Below are 23,739 nucleotides of genomic sequence, written 5' to 3' on the forward strand. Positions count from 1 at the left end.
CATTACGGATGGTTGTGAGCCACCATGTGGTTGCTGGGATTTGAACTTCGGACCTTCAGAAGAGCAGTTGGGTGCTCTTACCCACTGAGCCATCTCACCAGCCCTAAATTTGGTTTTTAAATTTATTCTTGACAATTTCATACCTGTATATAATGTATCTTGTTTACATTCATGGCAACTTCACTTTTCTAATCATTAAAACATTTCATTACAAAGATACTAGATGAATAAATTTCTTTTTTAAGTTTATGTTTCCCTCATAGTCTTCTTTTTTAAAAAAAGATTTATTTATTATTATACATAAGCACACTGTAGCTGATTTCAGATGAACCATAAGAGGGTGTCAAATCTCATTATGGATGGTTGTGAGCCACCATGTGGTTGCTGGGATTTGAACTCAGGACCTTTGGAAGAGCAGTCAGTGCTCTTACCCAAGGAGCCATCTCACCAGTCCCCAAATTTCTTTTATCTCACACACACACACATATATAGGGTAAAATCAAAGTTCCTTAATTCACCTTCCCATCAACAGTCCCAATATCTTCCTTGTAGATAAATGGGGTATAAACAGCCAGACTTTCATATTTCTGAATAGTTTTTATTTCTACTTTTTGTGGTAGAATTGGAGGGATTGGGAGTTGGTTTAAACATGAATGATTTAACAGTATCTCATGGAGACCTAGTGAAGGAGATGAAGGATCTTCCTTGTTCTTTTAAACTGCTGTATATTTCTACGTTTTGAGTGTGTTAGGTTCTATGGATCAGTGGACACTAACACTGTTAAATTGTTCATTGGAACAGTAGTGCTCCAGTAGACATTGCATCACTTAATTAAATGATTCTATTAAAACGATTTCTTACATATAATAAATAAATCTTTAAAAAATAAAATAAAATAAAATAAAAAGATTTCTGAGGCCAAGCTTGGTGATTTATTCCTATAATCGCAGCACTTGGGAGGCAGAGGCAGGTGGCTGGCTCTCTGTAAGTTCCAAGCCATCCTGGTCTACAAGTGGAACTCCAAGCCAGCCAAGATTACAAAGTGAGACATTGTCAAAAGAAACAAACAACAAAAACAGATTTCTAGAGGCACACTTTCTTCTTGGTCAAAAAAGCTTACGTTATTATTTAAGGTTAATCAGATTTATCCCAGGTAACAGTCATTTCTCTTTTCTTGTTATGAGTCCTTACTTTTCATTGTAGGCAGTTTCTGCCATTGACTTCATGACTTGCCAGATCATGTCTCAATTTGGGGAGGAAAATCTAGACAGCATTCTGTTCCTGTTTAACATTAGAATAATTCTAAAGTTAATGTTACAATAAATGGTTTGCTATAGATAGCAAAAAAAATAAGTTCATATAGATGTTTGTTGTAGTGTTTTGATATAACCAACAGTCATTAGCAGTCCAAGAATAAAAGATGAGTTTTGATTTTTGGTTTTTCAGGACAAGGGTTTCTCTGTGTAACAGCCCTAGCTGTCCTGGAACTCAAGTTTATGGACCAGTTAGAATTAAAGGCATGCATCTCCACACCCCAATTGCTTTCTTTTTTTAATGAATTTTCTTAAAACTCTTTACTTCTCTCCCCCTTTAGAATGAAGTCACATTACTACGCAATGAGGTGGCTCAGTTGAAGCAGCTACTGTTAGCTCATAAAGACTGCCCAGTCACTGCACTACAGAAAAAGACTCAAGGCTACCTAGGTGAGTGATTTGTAACCTAAGCTAAATCAGTTGGTAAATCACAGGTATTGAGTATCTTAGCTATTCATAAAGCCGTTCTTTCTGGTGCATTAGTCATTCACACACACACACACACATACACACACACACGTTTTTTCTTTTTTTTGTTGTTTTTTTTTTGTTTTTTGTTTTTTTGTTTTTGTTTTTCGAGACAGGGTTTCTCTGTATAGCCCTGGCTGTCCTGGAACTCACTTGGTAGACCAGGCTGGCCTCGAACTCAGAAATCTGCCTGCCTCTGCCTCCCGAGTGCTGGGATTAAAGGCGTGCGCCACCATGCCCGGCTACACACACACGTTTTTTCAATCTGTAATAGCAAGAACATCGGTAGTTCAGTCTGTGTTATCTATAACCACTGCAGAGAAGCGCATGCAGTACTTCTTGGATCTGTTTTATTTACATGCTTTACCATTTTCACAGTTCTCTCATGAAGTAGCCATTCCATTTGGAAGTGAGAAAGCTACTCAGATTAGATCACTTGCCCAAGTAAACAGTAGGAAAGTGGTAGAGGTCTTTTGATCCTAAAGACAGTCTTGGCCTAGAGAAAGATGAACAGCTGATGGTTCTTAGAAACTGAAAAGTTGGGACTTGAGGACAGAGTTCACTTTCTTTTTTTTTTTTAGATTTATTTATTTATTTATTTATTTATTTATTTATTATATGTAAGTACACTGTTGTTATCTTCAGACACTCCAGAAGAGGGAGTCAGATCATTACGGATGGTTGTGAATCACCATGTGGTTGCTGGGATTTGAACTCCAGACCTTCAGAAGAGCTAAGAGCTGTCGGGTGCTCTTACCCACTGAGCCATCTCACCAGCCCCTCGGTTTCAGTTTGTAATCAGAGATTTCTACAGACTTGTGCTCAGCATTAACAGTGTTACAAAATACATACTATAGTGAAAAATTTGTTATGGATAATTAAAACTAATAATTGCTAGTTTCCTTTACAGATTAAATTGATGCATAGAAACACTAGATATAGCAAATAGTGTTTTGGGGGCTGGTGAGATGGCTCAGTGGGTAAGAGCACCCGACTGCTCTTCCAAAGGTCCAGAGTTCAAATCCCAGCAACCACATGGTGGCTCACAACCATCTACAACGAGATCTGGCGCCCTCTCTGGAGTGTCTGAAGATAGCTACAGTGTACTTACATATAATAAATAAATAAATCTTAAAAAAAAAAAAAACAAATAGTTTTTTCACTAGTTGCCTTCATCATTTCAGAGATGTAAAATATTTCTCAGAGATGCTGAGAAAAAATTTAAGAATCATTATTAAATTGTTTATTTAAATGTTAATCTGTACTTCCAGGTGTGTTATTTGTTAAGCAAGTACTGACAGAGTTGTTGTTCTGTGCTAGAACAGATTAGGTTAGATTCCTGTCCTTGAAGAGCTTGTATTTTAGTATATAAGGCAAATTAAAAAAAAAAAAAAGGATGAAATATGTGGCTTGTGGTAAATGTGAAAACAAAAAAATAATACAGCTAAAGTATAGAGATTGCTCAGGGGGTAAGAGCATTTACTGCTCCTGCGGAAGGCCTGTGTTCACTTTCCAGCACTCATAACTATCGATAACTCCAGTTCTAGGTGATCTGAGATCCTCTTTTGCTGTCTCAGGCACCAAGCATGTACCTGGCTCATGGATGTATATACATGTAGCTCTGGCTACCCTGGAACTCTCTCTCTCTTTTTAAAGATTTATTTAATGTATATGAGTACATCATTGCTTTCTTCAGACAAACCAGAAGAGGGCATCAGACCCCATTGCAGATGGTTGTGAGCCACCATATGGTTGCTGGGAATTGAACTCAGGACCTCTAGAAGAGCAGTGTCAGTGTTCTTAACCACTGAGCCATCTCTCCAGCCCTGCCCTGGAACTCTCTATGTCAATCAGGCTGGCCTTGACTCATAGAGATAGGCTTGCCTCTGCCTCCAAAGTGCTGGGATTAAAAGCATGTACAATCAAACCCAGCATAAATCTTAAAATAATAATAACAGTAATAACATAACTAGAAATGGTGCTACAAGAATGCAGTCCAAGCACCCAGAAGGCTGAGACAGGAAGTTCATGAATTCGAGCCCATCCTGAGAGTCTCAAAAATACAAACAAAAAAAGAAGAAGAGGGAAGGGTCAGGCTTGGTGGTCCACACCTGGAATCCCAGTACTCAAGAAGCATAAGTGGGAGGATTATTGTAAATTCAAGGTCGCCCTAATCTATGTCATGAATCCCAGGACTGCCAGAATCCATAGAAAGACCTGCCTCAAACACAGACAGTGTGACAGTATGGGGCAGTGTCATTGGAATGAGATGGGGAAGTATTTGGAACATTTACACCCAGTCTTGGTAATAACAAGGACTTCAACTTTGCAGACCGGAGGGTGCAAAGCATAGGTACAATACGAAGGATCTGATACTCTGCTAGAGATCAGGGATATACAAGCAAAAGTAAGGCACTGTACCTAGAATAACTGTTTTAGATCCTGTTCATGAGCCAAAGAGGGTAAGGACTGAGTGTCCTTCAGTGTGCAGTCAATATATAATTTTCTACTCAGTCCTTATAATAACTCTTATTGGTGCTTAGTCCATTAAACTACTTATTTATTACCACAAAGATGTGTTTAACTACTACTTTGTGATATCCACATCATATAGGTACTTGATATAAGACATTGTCTCTACCTCTCAGAGATACATTGGGTCATTGTGAACCTGTGAATGAGAAAGGACAGATAGGGCCTCTTGAGGACTCCTGGACTGGGAGCTTCTGCTGTGTACCCCAGTGCCCTCACATGGAAATGATGCTCAGTAAGTGTCTGTGGAGTGAGTGAGTGTATGCCCTGAAAGCACAGGTGACAAGACAGTTTCCTGGGGGTAACAAGGAAGTGTTTACTAAGGAAGCAGTATTTGAATCTTCTTGAACCATTTGAAAGATTACTGAGACTGTCATCAAGAGATGGACACACCAAACTCAGACGTGGTGATACACATGAGTGCAATTAGAGCTTTTGGGAGGCAAAGGCAAGATTGAGAATTTGAAGCCAGCTTGGGCTACATGAAACACCGTCACAAAAAGACAAGACAAAACAATACACTTACTGGAAATTTTCCCTAATTTCATACATCTCTGTTGAAGCAGTTATAGAGACTATAGAGACATTTAGTAAAACTTGACCAGTGGGCTGGTGAGATGGCTCAGTGGGTAAGAGCACCCGACTGCTCTTCCAAAGGTCCAGAGTTCAAATCCCAGCAACCACATGGTGGCTCACAACCATCTGTAATGAGATCTGGTGCCCTCTTCTGGAGCGTCTGAAGACAGCTACAGTGTACTTACATATAATAAATAAATAAATCTTAAAAAAAAAAAAAACTTGACCAGCTACCAATACCTTTTTATGCAGCTAAGATGTTGTGTAAATGTCAATAAAATGTTATTGTCACTTTAGATGATAGTTATGATATAACTTATAATAAATATATCATCAGTGAATGGCTAATTGATAGGAGACTCTGACAGACTTTATATATGTTTTATGAATCTTGGCATTTGATTGTAACTTGGTATTTAATAGGCTTACTTATAATGCCAACTATATGCTAAAGGAACATTCTTTAAAATAGAATGGTTTAATTCCTTTGAAAATTAATAAGAGCAGATTAAGAGCTGGGCGTGGGCGTGGTGGCGCAAATCTTTAATCCCGGCACTTGAGAGGCAGAGGCAGGCGGATTTCTGAGTTCAAGGCCAGCCTGGTCTATAGAGTGAGTTCCAAGACAGCCAGGGCTACACAGAGAAACCCTGTCTCAAAAAACCAAAATAAATAAATAAAAAAAATAAAAGAGCAGATTAAGGAATTTATTTTAAATTGCTTTTGCAAATGGTGGGATGACTTAGCAGGCTTATAGCAGGCTTAGCTGGTTCACATACTTGATGCCTAGCCTGATGATTTGAGTTTGATCTAAGAGAACAAAGTCCTGAAAGTTGTCATCTGATATCTACGTGCCTGCTTTGGCATGTGTGTGACCATACATATACATGCATGCATACATACATACATGCATACATACATACATACATACATGTATATTCACAAATGCAAAATTTTCTTAAAGGAATGGAAGAGAGATTCATTTTCTTCTACAAAGAGAACAGGTTCAAAGATAATTTTAGATAATCCTGAATTATCTCCAGCCTATCTTCACTTCCAAGTAGTCTTTGTTGATTTCTGGAGCCAATGGATCACATCCCTTTAAGTTTTTCTTGGAGAAAACAAGTGGCTTTCACAATGGTAATAATTTAGTACAAGCTTCAGAAAGGGGCTTTTATCCACCTAGAATGTAAGTACAAGCTATTAGGAGAACCTCCTCCATCACAGTGTGTTAAATGTGATGCTGTGCCTGGCCTTTGGCTCAGATCTTATGTTTTGTGTCAGAACTTATTTTTCAGGCCATTCATGACTTGAGGTCAGGATTCTGGAGAGTTTTCTCCAAAAGGAAAGATGAGATTAATTTTCTTTTGTATTCTTTGTAATTATGACAAAGAAGAGTCCTTTCTGTTCCTCTGTCCTATTTTCTAACCACTTGCTCTCTACTGTTTGCCCTCCTTCCTGGCAGAAAGTCCCAAGGAAAGCTCAGAGCCAACGGGTTCTCCAGCCCCAGTGATTCAGCACAGTTCCGCATCAGCCCCTAGCAATGGCCTTAGTGTTCGATCTGCAGCTGAAGCTGTGGCCACCTCGGTCCTCACTCAGATGGCCAGCCAAAGGACAGAACTGAGCATGCCCATACAGTCACATGTGATCATGACCCCACAGTCGCAGTCTGCGGGCAGATGATGCCTCCCATGATGGAGAGGTCCCCAGCCAGAGCTCGCCCGCCTGAGCCAAGAGAGAGATCAACTTAACCCCTCCTGTCTGTCTTGGAATTGGGCAGTATGGAGAGGGAGAAATTGTGTGTTGTGAGTATGGACAGATGTGGGGCTTTTCTCTTTAGCCACATGATCATGTACGATTAACACCTGTACTAGGCGCTTCTGGCCCCAAAGCCACATAGATCATCCCCCAAGGGTAGGGTTTCTTATGTACCTACAGCCAAAGGCCTTTCCATATGGTCTGAGTAATCATCCCTGGCCCTGATGCATGTGTGCCTGTCTCTTAACACTAACCCTTGCACTTGTAGGTTTGGGGTTTCTCAGTGTCCCCTCCTCCCATTGACCTGTGGCTGTTACCTTCTTATTTCTTATTAGCATGCCACTTCCTGCCAGATAGAGGGAGGTGAAATTTGATGGCGTGTTACTTGCTGTCCCACCCCCAGCCACCACATGCACTCAGGACTTTGTCTCCCAATAGCTGCTTATTTGTCTCTTTCCTCCTTCCTAAACTGCAGTGAAAACATTCACTTGCTGAGAATGTAATACATTTAATGTATGAGGTAGCAGTGTTTCCCACCTCTTCCATGTGCTTTATTCCTATCTGCTACCAAAAACAAACACAAACAAAAAAAGCAAAACTCTGAGAGTTTGAATCATTTTTCATTTCCAAATCTATTGGTACCTCATTTCGTCTCTTGACTTTCCTTAGTCTAGTGGTGGGGTCTTTCCTACTTCCCCACTAGGCCTTGGGAACCTCATCTTGTGGCCTTATTGTTAGTGGCAATGAAAAAGGAGAGAGCTGGGGACCTAACTGGGCTTCCCTGTCTCCTTCCCTACCCTCCAGTTCTAATCATCAGGGCAGACAGGAACAGTGTAATTTAAAACTTGTTCCATCAGGTTACTGGATTAACTGATTCTTTTATGTTTTACAAGAGTTTACTGGCCAAAGTCTACATATTGTCATCTTTGGTCATCTGTGCTCCTGCCTCTCCACTGTGCTTCCCTGTCCACATCACTGCCTGTTCCACTATAACTACTTTAGCTCAGACCTCCTAGGAGTTGTCAGACAGTAGCTGCTTCTATTCTCTGTCCCTCCTACAGCCTCCCTTCTTTTCTAAGTTATGTTTTGTACCCACCAGTGTCCAGCACTCTCTCAACTATCTTCTCATCTTCTTACCCAGTTCTTAACCTACCCACTGGGCGTCTCTAGTCCTGAAATTTCGTTGAACTTCTCTATGGTACAGGCTCCAGGGCTCTGAAGCATCATGGTTGAGGTCATGGATGCTTTTGAATATAATAAGACTGAGTGGAGCGAGGAGGTATACATTTTCCTATGTATAATCTCAGCAGAGCACTCAGGATATGGCCTGTCTGTGAGATTGCTGTCTGTGGCTGTTGGCTGTCCTTATTTTATGGGTTACAGAGAGAAAATACACCCCTCCTCTTCTTCATCTTTCCTTGGCTCTGAGCTATGCAGGCTCTTCCAGAGCCAGAGGCCTGTGGATAGATAGGTCAGCTTTAATAGCTCTTGAGTTGAGAATCCTTCTCATTGTCCTAGAACCACCTTCTGCCATCTGCTCAAGCCAAGAGTCCTCTTTTCTAGCTCCATCTTAAGTATGCAGAAAAACTGCTTGCCTCATTTTTTGTCTTCCAAAATTCACTGTCGTGGAGGAATGAGGAAATGTTGTAGCTTATATGATTATTTCCTCAGAGTTTAGACTAGTGAGCCCATCCTGTGACATGTTTGTATGTTTTATGTAAATTTCCCTCCTGCTCTTTAGAGTCAGTGCTGAACAGGCCACACCCAGTAAAAACTAAGAACTGGTTTTATAGTCTTCTCCCACAGGGTCTTAACAAAAACATCCCCTGAGGTGACAAGGATAGCAAATGTCACAGCAGATGGTTGAGGGCAAGCCACCATGTCCAGGGGTTTCACTTGGCCTTAGAAACTCACAGCCATAGTTTGAGCTCAGGACTTCTTTAGATGGCTGCTTCCTAGGATTTTTTTTTTCCTGCTTATGAATTTTGTTTCTTTTTTTTTCTTTTAATTGTCTTGACTTCCCAGTAGCAGCCTTACACTAAAATATGAATGAGCTTATAGCTCCCAAGGCCCCCCTTGGCTATTTTCTTTCTCCATCAGTCAAGTGTTTAAGTCAGTGTAACTTACCAGTCTATCCTGGGTTGCATGTCTAGTATATGTGGAGGTTCTTTTTCACTTTCTTGACCCTCATGTCTGCTTCTCTTGAGTCTTTGTTTTCATAGCAGGAAGTTAGTATTGGGAGCTTGAATGATGCAGGGTACCAACAGAACCATTGCAGGACTGAAATTCCCCAGACTACCGATACCTCGGTAGTCGGTTCTCAGCTTCACTAAGAAAGCAGAGCAGCTGCTTATGCTGAAGCCTCTGTGACAGTCAAGGGGGTCATCACCTACATTATTGCTGCCAGGGGTCACAGCCCTGACCTTTGCCTTCCAGACTTAACTGAACCAGAACCAGATACCCTAGAGGATAGCAATAAACCCTTCTTGACATCTGACTATGATGTGTCATAGCGGGGTCTCTGGTCATGTCTATTTGGGGTTCAATATGCCTCTTGTATTTGAATGTCAACTCCTGTCCCTAGGTATAGGAAATTTTGTGATATAATTTCATTAAATAGTTTGACTAATTCCTTTTTAATTTATCTCAGGTCCTCCTTCTCCCCAGTGGCTTCTGAGGTTTGTTTGGTCTTTTAAGTATATCCCAAGCTTCTTGAAAATACTGGTAATCTCTCTCTCTCTCTCTTTCTGTGTGTGTGTGTCTGTCTGTCTGTCTGTCTGTCTGTGTCTGAGTATATGATTGTCCCAACTTTGTACTCCACTGCAGAACTGCATGATCTTAATCTTTTGGGGACACTTTCTGGTGAGGATTTTCACTTGGTTGTTTCTTTCATGTTAATTTTTGTCTTGTTCCTTTTCCATGTTTGAATGCCCTCACCAAAATCTCCCTCCATATATCTGACTTTCTCCTCCAACTTACCCACTGTTTTTTTTTCATTTTGGAGATTTTGTATACAGTTCCTAATTCGTGCATGTGTATCTGAGACTTCTACATCAACTCTGAATTCTTTCTCAGACTTCTCAGTACTTCTGGTTTTCATGAAGGAGAGATTTGTAGTATGCCCTGGTCTGCTGTTGTCTCATGTTCCTTGTGTTTCTCTGTGGAGTTTTGTACATCAGTCAGGATGGCTCTGTCCTCCAGTTTTAACTCATCTTTTCCCGACTCTGTTTTGCTTCATATAACTAAGCCCTTCTTCAGAGCTCTGTCAGAAAGGCGCTGAGAGTGTGGTGTCTCAGGCCCATGTGTGGTCAGAGGCCTGGTCTGTGCTCTTGCCACCCACTCCATATAACACAGAGTGTTCAGAGTCTCAAAGGCTGAGAAGCCGCCCAGCACGCAGGGAGAGCTGAGAAGGACACGGCCCCTTCACTCCCTTTCACTCCCTTCCTGTTGGCTGAGATGCCAGCTGCCTGCTTCCTTCCTCCACTCCTTCCCATGGCTGTAAGCACCAGACCACATACTTAAGGGAGCTGTGCTGGTGAACCTTGCCTTGCTGCCTGCCTTCCCTCTCCCATTCTGTAGCTCTTGACTCCTTCCTTGATTCACCTCTTCCGTCTCCTCAGGGACCTGCCCTCCAGCACCATCATCCTGAGAGATATAACTGTACTTTGTACAGCCTGAACCGCCAAAAAGACACACACACACACAATTCTTCCTCTGGCTTCTGAGAGGCTCCTTAAAGGTGCTAACTGCTGAGCTCACTCTCCCAGTGTGTCCCCATCCTCAGAACACATTTCCATTATCTATTGTACCCACCAAAAAGAAATATGTACTTCTTGTGAAAAGAAAACCGTAGTCTGTTCAGATGTGTCTCACAGCTGTGTGACACATGCCTTCATTGCTATGCTTTCTCCTTTCTTTAGCCATGTTTGACCAGGGTGGGAGGGGTGGTGGGACAGGACAGGTGAGGATCCTAAAGCCTATCAAAAGACCCTACCCCGCTCCAGTCCAGCTAAACATCCTTCTTACAAATTCTGTTTCTGTCTGTATACATGCATATGCATAGACAAATCCCCCTATTCCACCAGCCTGGTGATCCATAGGAGTGAGCAGTGCCTGCTGGCCACATTCCCACCGTTTGCACGGTTACTTTGAGGTAAAATCCTACCCTAGAATGAACAAAGGCTGGTGAAAAGTAGGGCAGATTAAGGCAGCTTATGTTCTTGCAAATGCAAGTTTCTATTTCAGCTAGTAGGTGTTTTCTTTTTCTGTTTTGTTTTTTAATGTAGAGCTGGTAAGCTATAAGCCAGCAATTGTGAGTAAGGCTTTAGCTATTAAGTGGCTGTGAGCACTAGTTTCATTGACTTTACCTTAGGGCAGTGGTTCTCAGAACATGGTCCAAGAGCAACATCAGCAGCACCATCACCTGAAGAACTTGCTAGAAATGTACTCTCTGGGCCATCCCAACCTCCTGAGTTGGCCACTCTGAAGGTGAGCTTTAGCTAACAGTCTCTGCTGCTAGTTCACACTAATGCACGACAGTCCCTAGCGGACAGGCTGGGAGCATCTTAGCTCTGGGATGACAACGATTACTTTAAATGTCTTCTCTGCCTTAGAATTGATATTTTTATTTCCCCCAGTCCTTCCTTCCTCCCTCTTCCATTAAAACAGCCACCACCACATTACTCATCTCAAATTCTAGGTTGGTCTTCGTTCTAGTCTTAGCTCTAAAACTCTTGCTTGCATTGGTCTGGACTCATATTTCCTTGCAGGCTACTAGTTCTGCATTCTTGGTGACTTTAGCTAGCAGGAAGGCCAGGAGTGGTGGTGGCACATGCCTTTGATCCCAGCACTTTTGAGGGAAACAGAGGCAGGCAGATCTCTTTGTGTTCAAGACCATTCTGGTCTACATAGGGAGTTCAAAGCCAATCATAGCTATGCAGTGAGACCCTGTCTCAAAACAAACAAAATCAACAGGAGCCTTAGTTGTCCATTTCTTCCCTGTGCACACACCACATCTCTTACAGGAGGATTAGCCTCCACCCCCACAGTGGAGCCTCCTACATCCTGATAGAGTATATGTTGAGAAGAAAGCCATGTGTATCTATGAATATAGCTGTGTTCTATATCCTTTTGACATGTAGCAATACCTCTCCATCCTCAAGGAACTCAACCCAGTCTGGGCCTCCCCAGGCTCCAGTGGTAGACTCTGACAGGTGGGAGGATACAGTGCTCTGGGCTGTTTTGTTACAAAAGTGTCTTCTGTCCTTTCCCTCCACCCAATTCAGCATGACCCCTGTGAGCAGGCTCTCACAATCTCCTGGGGCAGGGCTGAGGCAGGGGCTTTCAGCTCTTCTCCATAACTATCCCTTCTTCCTTCCCCTATGCCATTTAGCAATTATCACCCAGCCTTGCCTTCTCCCTCCATCCCTTGCCCTGACATATACTGTGCCTTATTTATGCTGCAAATATAACATTAAACTATCAAGAGAATCACTGGTATGTTTGGTGCTTCCCTACGGCAGACTCATGGGGCCCATTGGTCACTCCTAGAGACTCAGTAGGCATTTGTGTCTGACCATCCTCTCTCCCTTCCACTTCTTAGGGCAGAACTAGCAGGCTCTCTCTGCTTTCAGTAAGTAACATGGTGTTGGAAAAGGCACAGAGTTCAGATCTTTAAACTGCCTCAGAGCCAGGGCATCACAAAAACACTGACCAATGGGAATGCTGAACACCCTGACTCTTTCAGTGTTTTATGCTCACCCACTTCCAACAATTGAAAGGAAAAGTCCTACTCCCAAGAAAGGGACTTGGGATTGTACAAAGAGGTAGACAAAGTCAAGCTTTCTCCAGAGACTAGAAGGAATAGCTGGAGAGATGGCTCAGTAGTTAAGAGGAAAAACTGCTCTTGTCTCAAAAGATCTGTTTGGTCCCCACACCCATGTTGGCTGGTTTACCACTGCCCTTAACTCCAGCTGCAAGGGATCTGGTGCCCTCTTTTGGCCCCCACAGGCACTGCACTCACCTGCATAACCCTTCCCCCAGCACACACATACACAATTAAAAAGTAAAAAAAAAAAAAAAAAAAAAAAAAAAAAAAAACATTTAAAAAGAGAAGAAGATTGGAAACTCGAGGCAAACTTTGTAAAAGCAGATTAAAGCTCACAGGAGAACAGGTAATGATCAGGGTGAGGAAGACAGACAGGTGAGCCACTGATCCTTCCTGTATCTGTGTCTTCCACTAAAAGTGGAAACTACCAAGGAGACAGACTGAAGAACCTGACAAAAGACAGAACAGGTACCTCTAAGGTTTCCTGGTAGAACAGGTCTACTGGGTTGGTGTCTGGTGAAGGACTCAGAGCCTCCTTAGGAAATGGAAACACTTGCTGGCCATCACTGTGTGGGGCCCAGCAATTAAGGTACTTACTGCCAAGCCTGAAGACCTGAGCTTGATCCCTGGATACATGTGGTGGGAAGAGAACTGGCAAGGTGTTCTCTGAACTCCACATATGCTCTGTAGGGGGTGGGGAGCACACAGTATGTCCAAAGAAAGAAAGAACATTACTAAAAGCTAAGACAGAGTCTGGAAGAAGACTGGAGAGGTGGCTCAGTGGTTAAGAGCACTTGCTGTTCTTCTAGAGGACTTGAGTTCCGTTCCAGTTAGGTGCCTCACATCTGGAATTCCAGCTCCTCAGGCACCTGCTCTTGCAGACATACAATTAAAATTTTTTAAAAAAAAAAAATTTTTTTTTTTTGAGACAGGGTTTCTCTGTGTAGCTCTGACTGTCCTGGAACTCATTCTGTAGACCATGCTGGCCTTGAACTCAGAGATTTGCACTACCTCCCAAGTGCTAAGACTAAAGGCATATGTCACCACAGGCCAGCTGAGATCCTGTATTTAAATAAATAAGTCTGGAAAGTGATAAATAAAACTAAGTCTAGAAGATGAGGATCCTAGCACAAGACAATGTAACAGGTTAGAATGATTAATTTTTTTTTTTTTTAAGATTTATTTATTATATGTTGTAAGTACATTGTAGCTGTCTTCAGACACTCCAGAAGAGGGCGCCAGATCTCGTTACAGATGGTTGTGAGCCACCATGTGGTTGCTGGGATTTGAACTCTGGACCTTGGGAAGAGCAGTTGGGTGCTCTTGCCCACTGAGCCATCTCACCAGCCCAGTGAACCAGCTTCTTTGTGAACTTAGTAGCTTCGGCCCAGACTCCTGTACTGAAGCAGCAGTGCAGTGAACACAGAGTGGCTGCTGTGAGAATGCTGTGTACGCAGCCCATCTGCTGTTCAGGAAAGCTTCCTGATAACAGGGTTAGATTTTTTTTTATTGTTCTCTGGGTGCTGGAGATTGTGCTCAGGGGCCTCCAGCAAGTTGCCTCTTTGTTGTTTGTTTTTGTTTTGTTTTGTTTTTTGTTTTGAGACAGGGTTTCTCTGTGTAGCCTTGGCTGTTTTGGAACTAGCTCTGTAGAAGAGCCTAGCCTCGACTCAAAGATCAGCCTGCCTCTGAAGTCACAGAGTGAATTTCGAGAGCAAAGATAAAATACGAAATTTCTGCCAGGTATGGTGGTGTACATCTGTAATCCCAGCACTTGAGAAATTAAAAACAGAGGCCAGCATATTGGGCTACATACAGAGTCCCAGTCTTAGAAAACCACACAAGCTGGGCACTGTGACACACACCTTTAATCCCAGCACTTGGGAGGCAGAGGCATCCTAGTCTACATAGTAAATTCTAGGCCAGCCAAGGCTAAATGGTGACACCTGTTTCACACACACACATCTCACACACACGGTGGAAACAGGAAAAGAGAGAGGTGGGGAGAGAAACCGAGAAGACCCACAACAAAAGCAGCAGTGAACTATTTCAACTATAATGCATGACAAGCTCTACAGGAAAATCTTGAGACAAACCTTACAGAAAGGTTCACCCAAGCCTGAATGCATTGTATTGTAGAACATCAGAAACCTGATCTAGAAGGTCTCCCTCTGCAGTAGAACACCTGCCTACCATACACAAGGCTCTTCATTTGGATTTGATTCCCAAGAAAGAAATTTTAAAATGCCACTTATCCACAAACCTAAAATGTAAGTTGGTTCCAATAAAGTACTTCCCCGTTGAGCAAAGAAGATGTGGATACATGGTATGTCTCCAAATATGTGAGGGGCTTTTACATATGGACTGAGAGATCATCTGAGACTCCATTGAACAAGCTAGGACCTCTGGTAGAGGCCACCAAGAAGCTAAAGCCCACTCAGCACTCTCTGGAGATGGTAAGTTCCCCAGGACTGGAGTGGGAGGACGGCAAAGGGAATCACAGTTGACATTTTGAAAACACCGGGTCTGTGCTTTCCTACAAAATGCACCCCAAATGTTTCTCCTAGCAAGTAATTCATTTTACTGTTCCCATATGTAAATGAGGAAAAAAAGAGTGTGAGCAGCTTGCTTTGCTCATGGGGTAGAACCCCGACAGTCCTTCTTCTCTTTAGGCTAGAGACATGGTACTCTGACACCTTGATTTGCAAGTGAGGTTAGGACTAGCGCCTTTAAAGGACCCTCCCTGACCTGGAGTGATTGTCTGTCCCTAAAGCAGAACCCTAGTCACCAGCTCCAGTAGTATATTAGAACCAGAACCAGGCAGAGCCCATGCTGACCAGAGGGAACTGGAACAATGTCACAATTCTGGACCCCAAAGAACTAGGTCCTGAAGTCCTAGACAAAATGTATGGAAAGGGAAATGGCTGGACGTGGCAGTGAAGAGTAGTGGCCACAAGGTGGCAGCAGAGTTTCAGCTGTGGAGGCCCATTCCCCAGTTATCTTGCAAAGATGGGCCTGTCCACAAAATTTACAGGCCACCTCTACTCAGTAAGGCTCCCAAAAGTCTCCTATCTCTCACTTAACTATTCACAGGTAAATCTTAAAGGGTAGTGAACCCACATTTAACCTGACTAGAAGCAGTGGGGACTGAAATGGGGCTGTGGTCCTGACCACCCATTCCAGGCAGGAGTAGGTACCAAGCTGGTTCACCCTAGCCTGCACTTAACACTAGTTCCTTCCCATCCAGGACATAGTGCCCAATTCTGATAGGAGTTTCTCCAGTCAGGAACAAGAGGTGATCAATTGAAGCGTCTCCAATCTGTTGAAGGATTGGAAGTTCTTCTAAGGTTCCCCCAGGGCCTAACTCTGACAAACTGTCTGCAATTAATGATGCTTCCTGAGCTCCGGAGACAAGATTTATGCATCTAATAAAGTCTATATAACTCCAGGCTTAGGCTGGGGGGGAGGAAGCTAAGAGCAGAGAGTCCCCAGGGGAGTATGGGAGGGGGGGTCCCAGGCGGCTCTTAATAGAGCCATGCATTTCCATTGCTTGTCTAGATTTCCCCCCAGGCTGCTGGTGAGGTGGGGGTAGGGACATCAGGTATAAGAAGACCGTGGGCCACTCAGGAGGCAGATGGCAGCATGGACTCCAAGTGGGCTGCTCTGCTGCTGCTGCTACTGCTGAACTGGGGCCACACTGAAGAGGCAGGAAGCTGGGGTGAAGACCAAGTCTTTGCAGTGAGTGAACATCCTGCTGCCCCATCCACCCAGCCGCCATCTCTCCTTCAGCTGAAACTTATGATACAGGGTTTAGTATTCCCCAGGCTGCTAAGGTCTTCAAAAAGTCTGGCTTCTAAGGGAAGGAAATGGCTTCTCAGCCCACGCAAGTTTCCCCTAGAAGCCATTCTTCCCCTCCATGTCTTCAGTGTACAAGACACTGCCAGGTTCCTTCCCTGCCACGCTCTCATCACAGGGAGAAGATAAGGGACCCCACCCACCACAGTATGCCCACATTCCAGACAGGATCCAGACTCCTGGGTCCCTCTTGCGTGTTCTGCTCCAGGCCATGGACACACCTAGAAGGAGCCCAGCCTTCCTGTTTCAGCCCCAGAGGTAAGTTCCAAAGGGAAGAGGCTGAGAAGGGTGGAGGGCAGAGGAAGATGTGAGGGAAGGTGAGATGGAGGGAGTGCCAACTAAGGATGAATCTCTCTTAAGGTTTGGCAGAAGTGCATGGGGGTCCTGGAGGAAGGAACAGCTAAATCCGCAGGCCAGCCAGTTCTGGAGCCTGGCCGCTCCTCAGCGCTTTGGGAAGAAGTAGCATCGTTTGCTGTGATGCCTGCATGTAAAACCACTTCCCCATGTCCCCTGTGTGCCCCCAAATAAAAATGGCTCGGCTGGCTTCAGAATCCCTGTGTTTGGACAAGACTGTCAGGGAACGGGTGGGAGCCCAAGGGCAATAGCTGTAGCCCTGCTTCACCTCCACTCAATCAGTCTCCAGCCATTCTGCTGTTAAGGATCCCCAAGGCTACTGCACCTTGCCTCCTGTCGGTAACAAAAAAGAACAAGGGGTTCAAAAGGAGAACAAGCTCACCATGTTTATTCCTTATACCCTCATGACCCAAGGCCAGAGAGAGCAGGATTTAGGAAGCCAAAGAGCAGCATTTATTCAGGACTCCAATAGATTCATCACCCACGGAATGAGGACAAATCCTGTGCTGGCTGGGGCCCTATGGTTCATGGCTCCTTGCTTGCCTGTGCCTTCCTCAGTCTCAAGGCAGACAGGCTGTGTCAGAGGTAGAGATGGCACCTCTGGAGGGTACCAGAGCTAGGTGGATACATGGACCCAGGGGCAGAAGGAGCAAGAAGTAAAAGATGCATATCCATCACTGCAGTGGGATGCTACTTGCTACCCGCCATGATCCTGAGGTACTGTAGGGCGCGGTGAGCAGCATCACCTCGGGCTGCCTCCCTGGTGGTTGCAGAACCATAACACACAGTGGCTGGCTGGGTGGACAGTTCCACTAGGCACTGGCAGAGCCCACTCAGGCTCAGTTCCTCTGGAAACCAAGAAAGAGAAGGGAGGCACTGGTGGGGAGGGGGCACCAGTGTACACATCACCCATCTCCCAACTCCTTTATACTTGCTTTGATCCAGTCCCCTCCATCCCCAGTCTCTAGTTGGCCATACCAATATCCAGATAGCTGACATGGAAAGCCTGCTCCTCAGAGAGCTCACTGAGGACACTGCAGCAGGCAGAGCCCAGAGCCCCTAGAGAACCCACGGAGCAACTGCGGAGGGACAGGATCTTTTCTCCCACAGAATTCCGCAAGGAATCCCAGGTGCAGCCTGGCCCACGATTCCTCAGTCCATCCAGGCGGGAGCTCACGCCCTAATGAGACAAGAGTGAGAAAACAGCTAAGGACTGTGGGACCCAAGAACTAGGTATGCTCTGACTCCTGGCAGCCTTCCTCATCCCAGGAAAAGTTGCCTATAGGGGCTTTGCCCTAGGCCAGCTTTCACTAGTGCCCCTACATATAGGCTGAGGGGGGACTGCTGGGCTCACAGGTTCAAGGAGCCCTGGGAAGGAAAGCAGGTCCATACTCACTTCCAAACCAGAGACCCAACCCGCACCACGTCCTGCAGTGGGAACCACATGGCGAGCCCACACAAGCCACTTACAATGGAAAAATGATCGTCATCAGGCTCTGCCTCATTGCCATCCCGGGCGTCCAGAGGTACGGTGTGTACTCGAAGGAGCATCTTAGCTGCTGCGTTACGCTTTGCCAGCTTTTTGGAAGTGCCACTGCCTGAGGGTGGGGAAGGAATTGTTCAACTTGGGGATTCCTAACAGACCGATGCTTTCCCTCTAGGTTAACACCCAATGAGATACCACTGCAAAGAGGAGGAGCTCAAGGCCTGTTTTTTTTAACTGAGGAGTTGGTGAGCCAGATAAGAGGGGGAAAGATGGGCAGGGACAAAGGAGAGACAGGAAGGCAGGAGCTGAGCAAGGACCTGCAAAGCAAAGGAAGCTGGGACAGAGCACAGCCAGGCAAAGAACCTCCTTGTGCTTGGGGTTACAGTGTGGCAAAGAGAGAAGGTGAGTGAACCCCCTTTTCCCCAGTTACCAATCTCAATGAAACGCTCCACCCGGCAAGTCATGGTGAACTCTTTGCGGTGAGCAGGCCCAGACTCCTGGGTCACCATGTACTCTGGCAAACGCCAGCCTTTCTGCACCACCAGCTCCTTGAAAGAAAACCATAAGAGAGTCCAAGGCTTAGTGAGGAAAGGGTCCTTAGCCAATGGCCTTCTACCAAGAGCCTCTGCCTTTGAGTGAGAAGGAGGACCACCCTACCCACAAGTGCACACGCCCCTGCCTCAGCCCTACTTCAGAGAAGACAGCACACATGACAATGAAGACGAGGCACACCTGCAGAGCACCGACAGGGTTGCACTCAGACTGCTGAGGAGAGACAGGGGGCTGCATCTCCATGGGAGGGCTCCTAAAGAAAAAAGGGCCCAGGCCAGTGCTGAGGAAAATGCAGAGGTTCCTCCTGTCCTGGTCATGGATCAAATGCCAGCCACTGCCACCTCCCAATTCCTCACCAGGCAGGCAGCTATCTGTCCAAACATCTAGCCTTGCTCCTCCCTCCCCACATCCCACCAAGTGAGGCTCTGCTACTTCCCAGGAGCACTTAGATGTGGAAATACTTCAGCAATATCCCTGTGACGGAGGTAAAGGAGCTGTACAGTCAGTCCTGGAAGTACCTTTTGGGTCTCAAACATGGAGCCTGTAAGATGTTTAAATTTGTTGCTTGGCTATTTAATCATCATAAATTATCTCCTAGCTCAGGCTTACCAACCAGCTGGTGCACATTTTTCAATTAGACCAGTCTGTCTTTACTCTCAGGCTTCCTCATCCTGACCTGCCTGGGTCCAAGAGCTATGAAACTAGAAGCCAAGATCCCCTCCTTCCTCCAAGACGTCAGGGGACTCAAGATACCTGGTTAGTACAGCAGATGGAACAGGAGCAGCAGCTTCTGCAGCAACGACAGGAGTGTCCTCAGGTGGTGAAGAGTCTAGGAGAGAAAAAGAACTTCCCGAGGGGAAGAAGGTCTTGGATTCACACCCATGTAGAAGGGAATGAGGGCGTGAGGTCCTTCTGACCTTTCCATCCCCTGAGAACTCCTTCCCCCTGATGCAGACTCGGAGAGCCTCAGCAACAGCTCTTCCTCCTGGGATCCTCTGCTGACCCCACACTGGCTCAGAAGCACTGAGGTTAGGGTGGGGGCTCAGAAAAGAGTCTCTTCCTACCCAACAAGCTGCAACCTGAATGTGGAAGAGGGAAAGCCATCTTGCTAGAAAGAGGGGGCATGCCAGGACCAACTTTATCAGTCTTAGCCTCCACCCCCTATGCCCTTTTCTCATGCCCCAGAGCAGCCACCACCCATCAAAGGGGGCTGGCTATTACTCTGAGGCACTCTAGAAACACCCTGTTCAGCTTCAGAGGAAATTCTCAGGAAGGGGCCACGAGAGGGTGGCCAAGAGTCACCAGACCAGGCTTAGGGAGAGAAGTAGGTAGTGCAGAGGCCTGGGTTCTCAGCGGGCTTCTAGTGTGCCTTGGCTGTTCCTCCCTCACCTGCTGTCCTCCAGGGCTGGTTCCAGCATGCTCCCCCCTTTGAGGTGTTTGAGGGCCACCTCAGCTGCCTTGTGCTTGGCTGCCTTCTTGCTGGGGCCCTGACCTAAGAAAAGGGGTGTGGGCAATACTGGAGGTCACCAGCAGGACAGCAGAGAAACCAGCCCCCACAGCCTATCTCCTCATAGCCAGAAGGAGTGAGAAGAGCCCTCTGACCAACCTCCCCTGTCAGAACTGGAAGGGTTCTACTAATTGTTGGACTAGCCTTTTTCCTAGTTAGCATTAACAGTCAACTTGGCACAACCTAGGATCTAAAAGGATCTGAAAGGAGAGCCTTAACTGAGGAATTGCCTACGTCAAGCCTGGCCTGAGGGCATGTCTGGGGGGTGAGGGGGTGGGATGGCTTGATAGTTAGTTGATGCAGATATGCCCAACCCACTATTGTGGTACCATCCCTAGGCAGGTGGTCCTGAACTGTGTAAGAAATCTAGTAAAGTATAAATAAGCCAGCCAGCCAGCCAGCATGGAGTATCTGCCATTGTTCCTGCTGTGCTTCTGTGGCTGTGAAGTGAGTTCCTCGGTCAGAAGTAGCAAGAATCGGATTATTTTCTTTGGTCTTGACTGATACTGTGAGTTTCTTCCTTAGCTTCCCTTAGTCATGAATGCAACCTGAACTGTAAACCTATCAACCCTTTTCCTCCTCTAAACTGCTTTTAGTTTCGGAGCCTTACTACAGCAACAGAAATGGGCCTTGAACATCCCTCGTCTTTCAGTCAGCTCCCGTAATTAAGCTGCGCCAGGCAGGACTTCTGAGCTCCAGCACTGGTGGGCTGCAGAGGGATGTTTTGCTCTGTCTTTCTTTCCCGTTTTCTCTTCCCTCGGTAAATAGGAAATAGAGACAACTAAGGGTCTGTTCTGAAGTCAAAACTCTGCTCTGCCACTTATTACATGTGAACTGGAGCCTACCACTTAATTTCTCATACTAAGTTCTTCGTGTTTGATGTGAGGCATGAAGGCTAGCAGAGTATGTGCTCCCCCTAATACCCACGAGGAGTTCAATGTCTCATTTACTCTTCCTCTGGGGTGATAAAGTAGCAGATCTCTGTGACATTTCCTGTTCTCGCCAGTGAGTCTCTCGGGTCCCGTCCACCGTCTCACAGCCCTGTTCCAATCCAGGTTTTCCCCCCTGAAATCTCTCCATCCCTCCCTGGCTTTAAAGGAGAGGACTGTGAGGTGATCGCATGATATTAAGCCACGGGCCCTGTGAATGCACACCCCAGCCAGGCTGCCCAGGCCTTCCTCACCAGTGCAGCTGGTGTCGCCAACGGTGACCCGGAAGGTGAAATTAGGTTGATGGGCCTGGCCCTCGGCTTTGAGAAGGTCGTACACGGGCGTCTTTCCTATTCTGGTCCCATACTCCTGAAGAAGGCTGATCGGGGTCTTGCCCGGGTTGGCGGCCAGCATTTGCTCTATGCTGGGAAGGGGCACAGACCAACATCACACTTCCCCTTTCGGCACCCACCTGGTAAATCACTGTCACATTAGACCTAGCCACATTATAGGGTCCATGAATTCCCAGGCAGTATAGCATCCATTGGCTGGGTTAAAAGTTAAGGTGCATGAGGGAAAGCAAGGTCCCAAGGCAAGTGGAGAATGTACTGTTCTCAGTTAAGGCGAGGGATCCTGTGCCGTGGTGCTGGTTGGACGTGCATTTCCCCCGGCACAATACAATTCGGGAACCCAGTACCCACCAAATACACTGGACGTCGGGGCATAAAGCCCAGGGCTCCAGTGCAATCTGGGAATCAAGCCAACCCCAAACTAGAGCTGGAGGCGTTGGCCACAGCCCCAGTGCATGCCGGGAACCTCTGCCCACTACCCCAGTGCTTGCTGGGAACAACCCTCAGGCCAGGTGCATGCTGGGGCCGCGCCGCTGCCCCTCCGCACCACCTCACACTTTTCGTCCTTCAGGAATCCAAGCGAGGAAGCTCACCTGGGCAGCCCGCAGCCTGTAGTAGTGCCGGAGCCCTGATCCTCTTCACTCATTCCCTCCTCCGTCCCCGCGGGCGCCACCGTGACTACAGCCTCCACGCACCCCAGTACACCGCCGACGAGCTAGGGCCGGGGCCAAGCCCGGAGTCGCGGCCGGTAGGGCCCGCCGCGGGGCATGCTGGGATCTGGAGTCCCCCGCCCACTCGGCTCCTTGTGTCTTCTTATGAATCCGAGCTACCCGCCCCACAACCCTCAGCGAGGCTCGCCCGGGCATCTGCACCGCCTTCTGGGAGGAGCAGACCCTCGGCGGAAGCTTTCCAAGCTACTACGAGTGGATTGGTTTTGGGGGGTGGGGGGGAATTCTAATGTCACCCCGCCTTCCTCCTTGCGCACCGCCTCCTCCCAAGCTGACACTGTGAGCATGCGTATTAGCTGCGTGTAGGCGGCCAGGAGCGGGACGGTAAGGGCTGTCTTCCTGAGAGAACTACAGAACCCAGGCGCCAGCGCGTCATCTGGGCGCTGCTGCGGGCTTCGCTGCTTTATTGGCTATACTGAGAGCGACTTCCTGTAGGCTCTTGCAGATTGGTCACTTGGCCCAGAGGGCGGAGACGAGGAAAGGTGTAGCCTTCTCCTTGAGGAAAGGCTGTGATTGGCCGAGGTCCTTTTGCTGCCCCAGAGGGTGTGCCTTACCTGGCCACCCCCACCCCAGAGCTCTGGGGTTTTGTAAGTCCGGAGTTCTCTTCAGGCTCGGCCTCCCAGGCTGTAGCGTAAGCTTCTCAGCCCTCCGTGTCAAAAAATCCGTTGCTTTTCTGTGGCTTGTCTTTCGCCTCTCTTCACTAACTCCACGCAGCCTGTCAGGGTTCGTGCCTCTTTAGATCGGCCCTAGAGAACCTCTTTTTTAACTGTCCCGAGAATCATTAGATGGACCTTCTCCTGTGTTTAGTCTCAGCTGAAAGAGCACAGGAATAATTAACGAACTAAATACGCGCAGAGCTTAACGAGTACCTTTGGCTCCCCAAAGCCTTGATACCACCAGAGTGAAAGAAATGGGGGAAATCTTGTGACCTTGGACAGAAGGAGAAAGTGATACCACGAAAAACGTGATTCAAAGAGTGTTTTTTTAAAAATGGGTCTAGGATGAGATGTCTGGCTAGAAAGGAATAGGGTTAAAGGTAAGAGGAATCTGTAATGAAAACGAGCGATCGGTCATCCAGGAGCACTGAGGTGGGAAGGGACCTACGACTGGGTGTATTCCAATTGGGTGAAAATGGAGCAGCGACGAGGGAAGGCCAGCTGCAGATGTCCGTATGACAAGGGACCAGTGCCAGAGCGTTGTGTATACTGAGGGACTGCGCTCTCGGGGCGTAGGAAAGAGTCTGTAAGACAGGTCACAAGGGGTTCCTACAGATTCCGCATGAGGACCAAAGTGGGACTGCCGTAGAACACCTCCAGGAAGGAGCCTGGATCGCGCCGGATGGCAGCCACGGGCTCCTTTAAGAGGCCGGCGACTCCAGCGCAGCATCCCCCGCTCAGGGCGTGTCCGTCCCGGGGGGCCAGGGGCGGGGGCCTTGGAAGGAGCGGGAGTTCAAGTCGAGTGGGGACGGGGCTTAGAGTAGGGGGTGGGGGCTAAAGGCTGGGGCTGACAC

At 46.6% G+C, this 23,739-nt stretch overlaps 3 protein-coding genes across 13 annotated transcripts in view; 2 read left to right on the forward strand and 1 right to left on the reverse strand.

Annotated features, from left to right (window-relative positions):
* LOC110310235 (cyclic AMP-dependent transcription factor ATF-7) overlaps positions 1 to 12,134 on the forward strand; it is a 96,624-nt gene extending 84,490 nt beyond the window's left edge. For all 3 annotated transcript variants that reach the window (XM_021182999.2, XM_021182998.2, XM_029469751.2), the window contains exons 11-12: positions 1,595 to 1,703; positions 6,352 to 12,134. In XM_021182999.2, the coding sequence (XP_021038658.1) occupies positions 1,595 to 1,703; positions 6,352 to 6,569 (327 nt within the window). In that variant the 3' untranslated portion in view covers positions 6,570 to 12,134. The remainder of the gene's footprint in view (positions 1 to 1,594; positions 1,704 to 6,351) is intronic.
* An 86-nt stretch (positions 12,135 to 12,220) lies between these two features.
* On the forward strand, positions 12,221 to 16,941 carry Npff (neuropeptide FF-amide peptide precursor). The gene is made up of 3 exons (XM_021182997.3): positions 12,221 to 16,206; positions 16,442 to 16,581; positions 16,684 to 16,941. The coding sequence occupies exons 1-3, from the start codon at positions 16,111 to 16,113 to the stop codon at positions 16,784 to 16,786; spliced, it is 339 nt and encodes a 112-aa protein (XP_021038656.1). The 5' UTR covers positions 12,221 to 16,110; the 3' UTR covers positions 16,787 to 16,941.
* Positions 16,942 to 17,037: 96 nt separating this feature from the next.
* Tarbp2 (TARBP2 subunit of RISC loading complex) lies at positions 17,038 to 22,361 on the reverse strand. 9 transcript variants are annotated; one of them, XM_021184139.3, is made up of 9 exons: positions 22,095 to 22,359; positions 21,406 to 21,575; positions 20,105 to 20,207; positions 19,469 to 19,561; positions 18,896 to 18,968; positions 18,594 to 18,711; positions 18,148 to 18,275; positions 17,656 to 17,857; positions 17,038 to 17,525 (listed from the first exon to the last, which is right to left on the reverse strand). In XM_021184139.3, the coding sequence occupies exons 1-9, from the start codon at positions 22,145 to 22,147 to the stop codon at positions 17,368 to 17,370; spliced, it is 1,098 nt and encodes a 365-aa protein (XP_021039798.1). In that variant the 5' UTR covers positions 22,148 to 22,359; the 3' UTR covers positions 17,038 to 17,367. The 9 variants fall into 9 exon arrangements, with proteins under 9 accessions (XP_021039798.1, XP_021039801.1, XP_021039800.1 ...); XM_021184142.3 differs by lacking the exon at positions 22,095 to 22,359 and adding an exon at positions 21,853 to 21,991; XM_021184141.3 differs by lacking the exon at positions 22,095 to 22,359 and adding an exon at positions 20,833 to 20,978.
* Positions 22,362 to 23,739: the final 1,378 nt, after the last annotated feature.

The sequence above is a fragment of the Mus caroli genome, unplaced genomic scaffold (genome assembly GCF_978045245.1).
Source record: "Mus caroli unplaced genomic scaffold, Mus_caroli_1 scaffold_16, whole genome shotgun sequence".
Lineage (NCBI taxonomy): Eukaryota > Metazoa > Chordata > Mammalia > Rodentia > Muridae > Mus > Mus caroli.

Excerpts from the sequence above, each read along its gene's own strand:
- Npff (XM_021182997.3), top strand. The coding sequence starts at position 16,111 with ATGGACTCCAAGTGGGCTGCTCTGCTGCTGCTGCTACTGCTGAACTGG. Across the intron at positions 16,207-16,441 it reads GTGAAGACCAAGTCTTTGCA|GGAGAAGATAAGGGACCCCA; the intron begins GTGAGTGAACAT and ends CTCTCATCACAG. Across the intron at positions 16,582-16,683 it reads TTCCTGTTTCAGCCCCAGAG|GTTTGGCAGAAGTGCATGGG; the intron begins GTAAGTTCCAAA and ends ATCTCTCTTAAG.
- Tarbp2 (XM_021184139.3), bottom strand. The coding sequence starts at position 22,147 with ATGAGTGAAGAGGATCAGGGCTCCGGCACTACTACAGGCTGCGGGCTG. Across the intron at positions 18,969-19,468 it reads CCATCTGCTGTACTAACCAG|GAGCCCTCCCATGGAGATGC; the intron begins GTATCTTGAGTC and ends TTTTTTCTTTAG. Across the intron at positions 17,858-18,147 it reads ATGACGATCATTTTTCCATT|GGCGTGAGCTCCCGCCTGGA; the intron begins GTAAGTGGCTTG and ends TTGTCTCATTAG.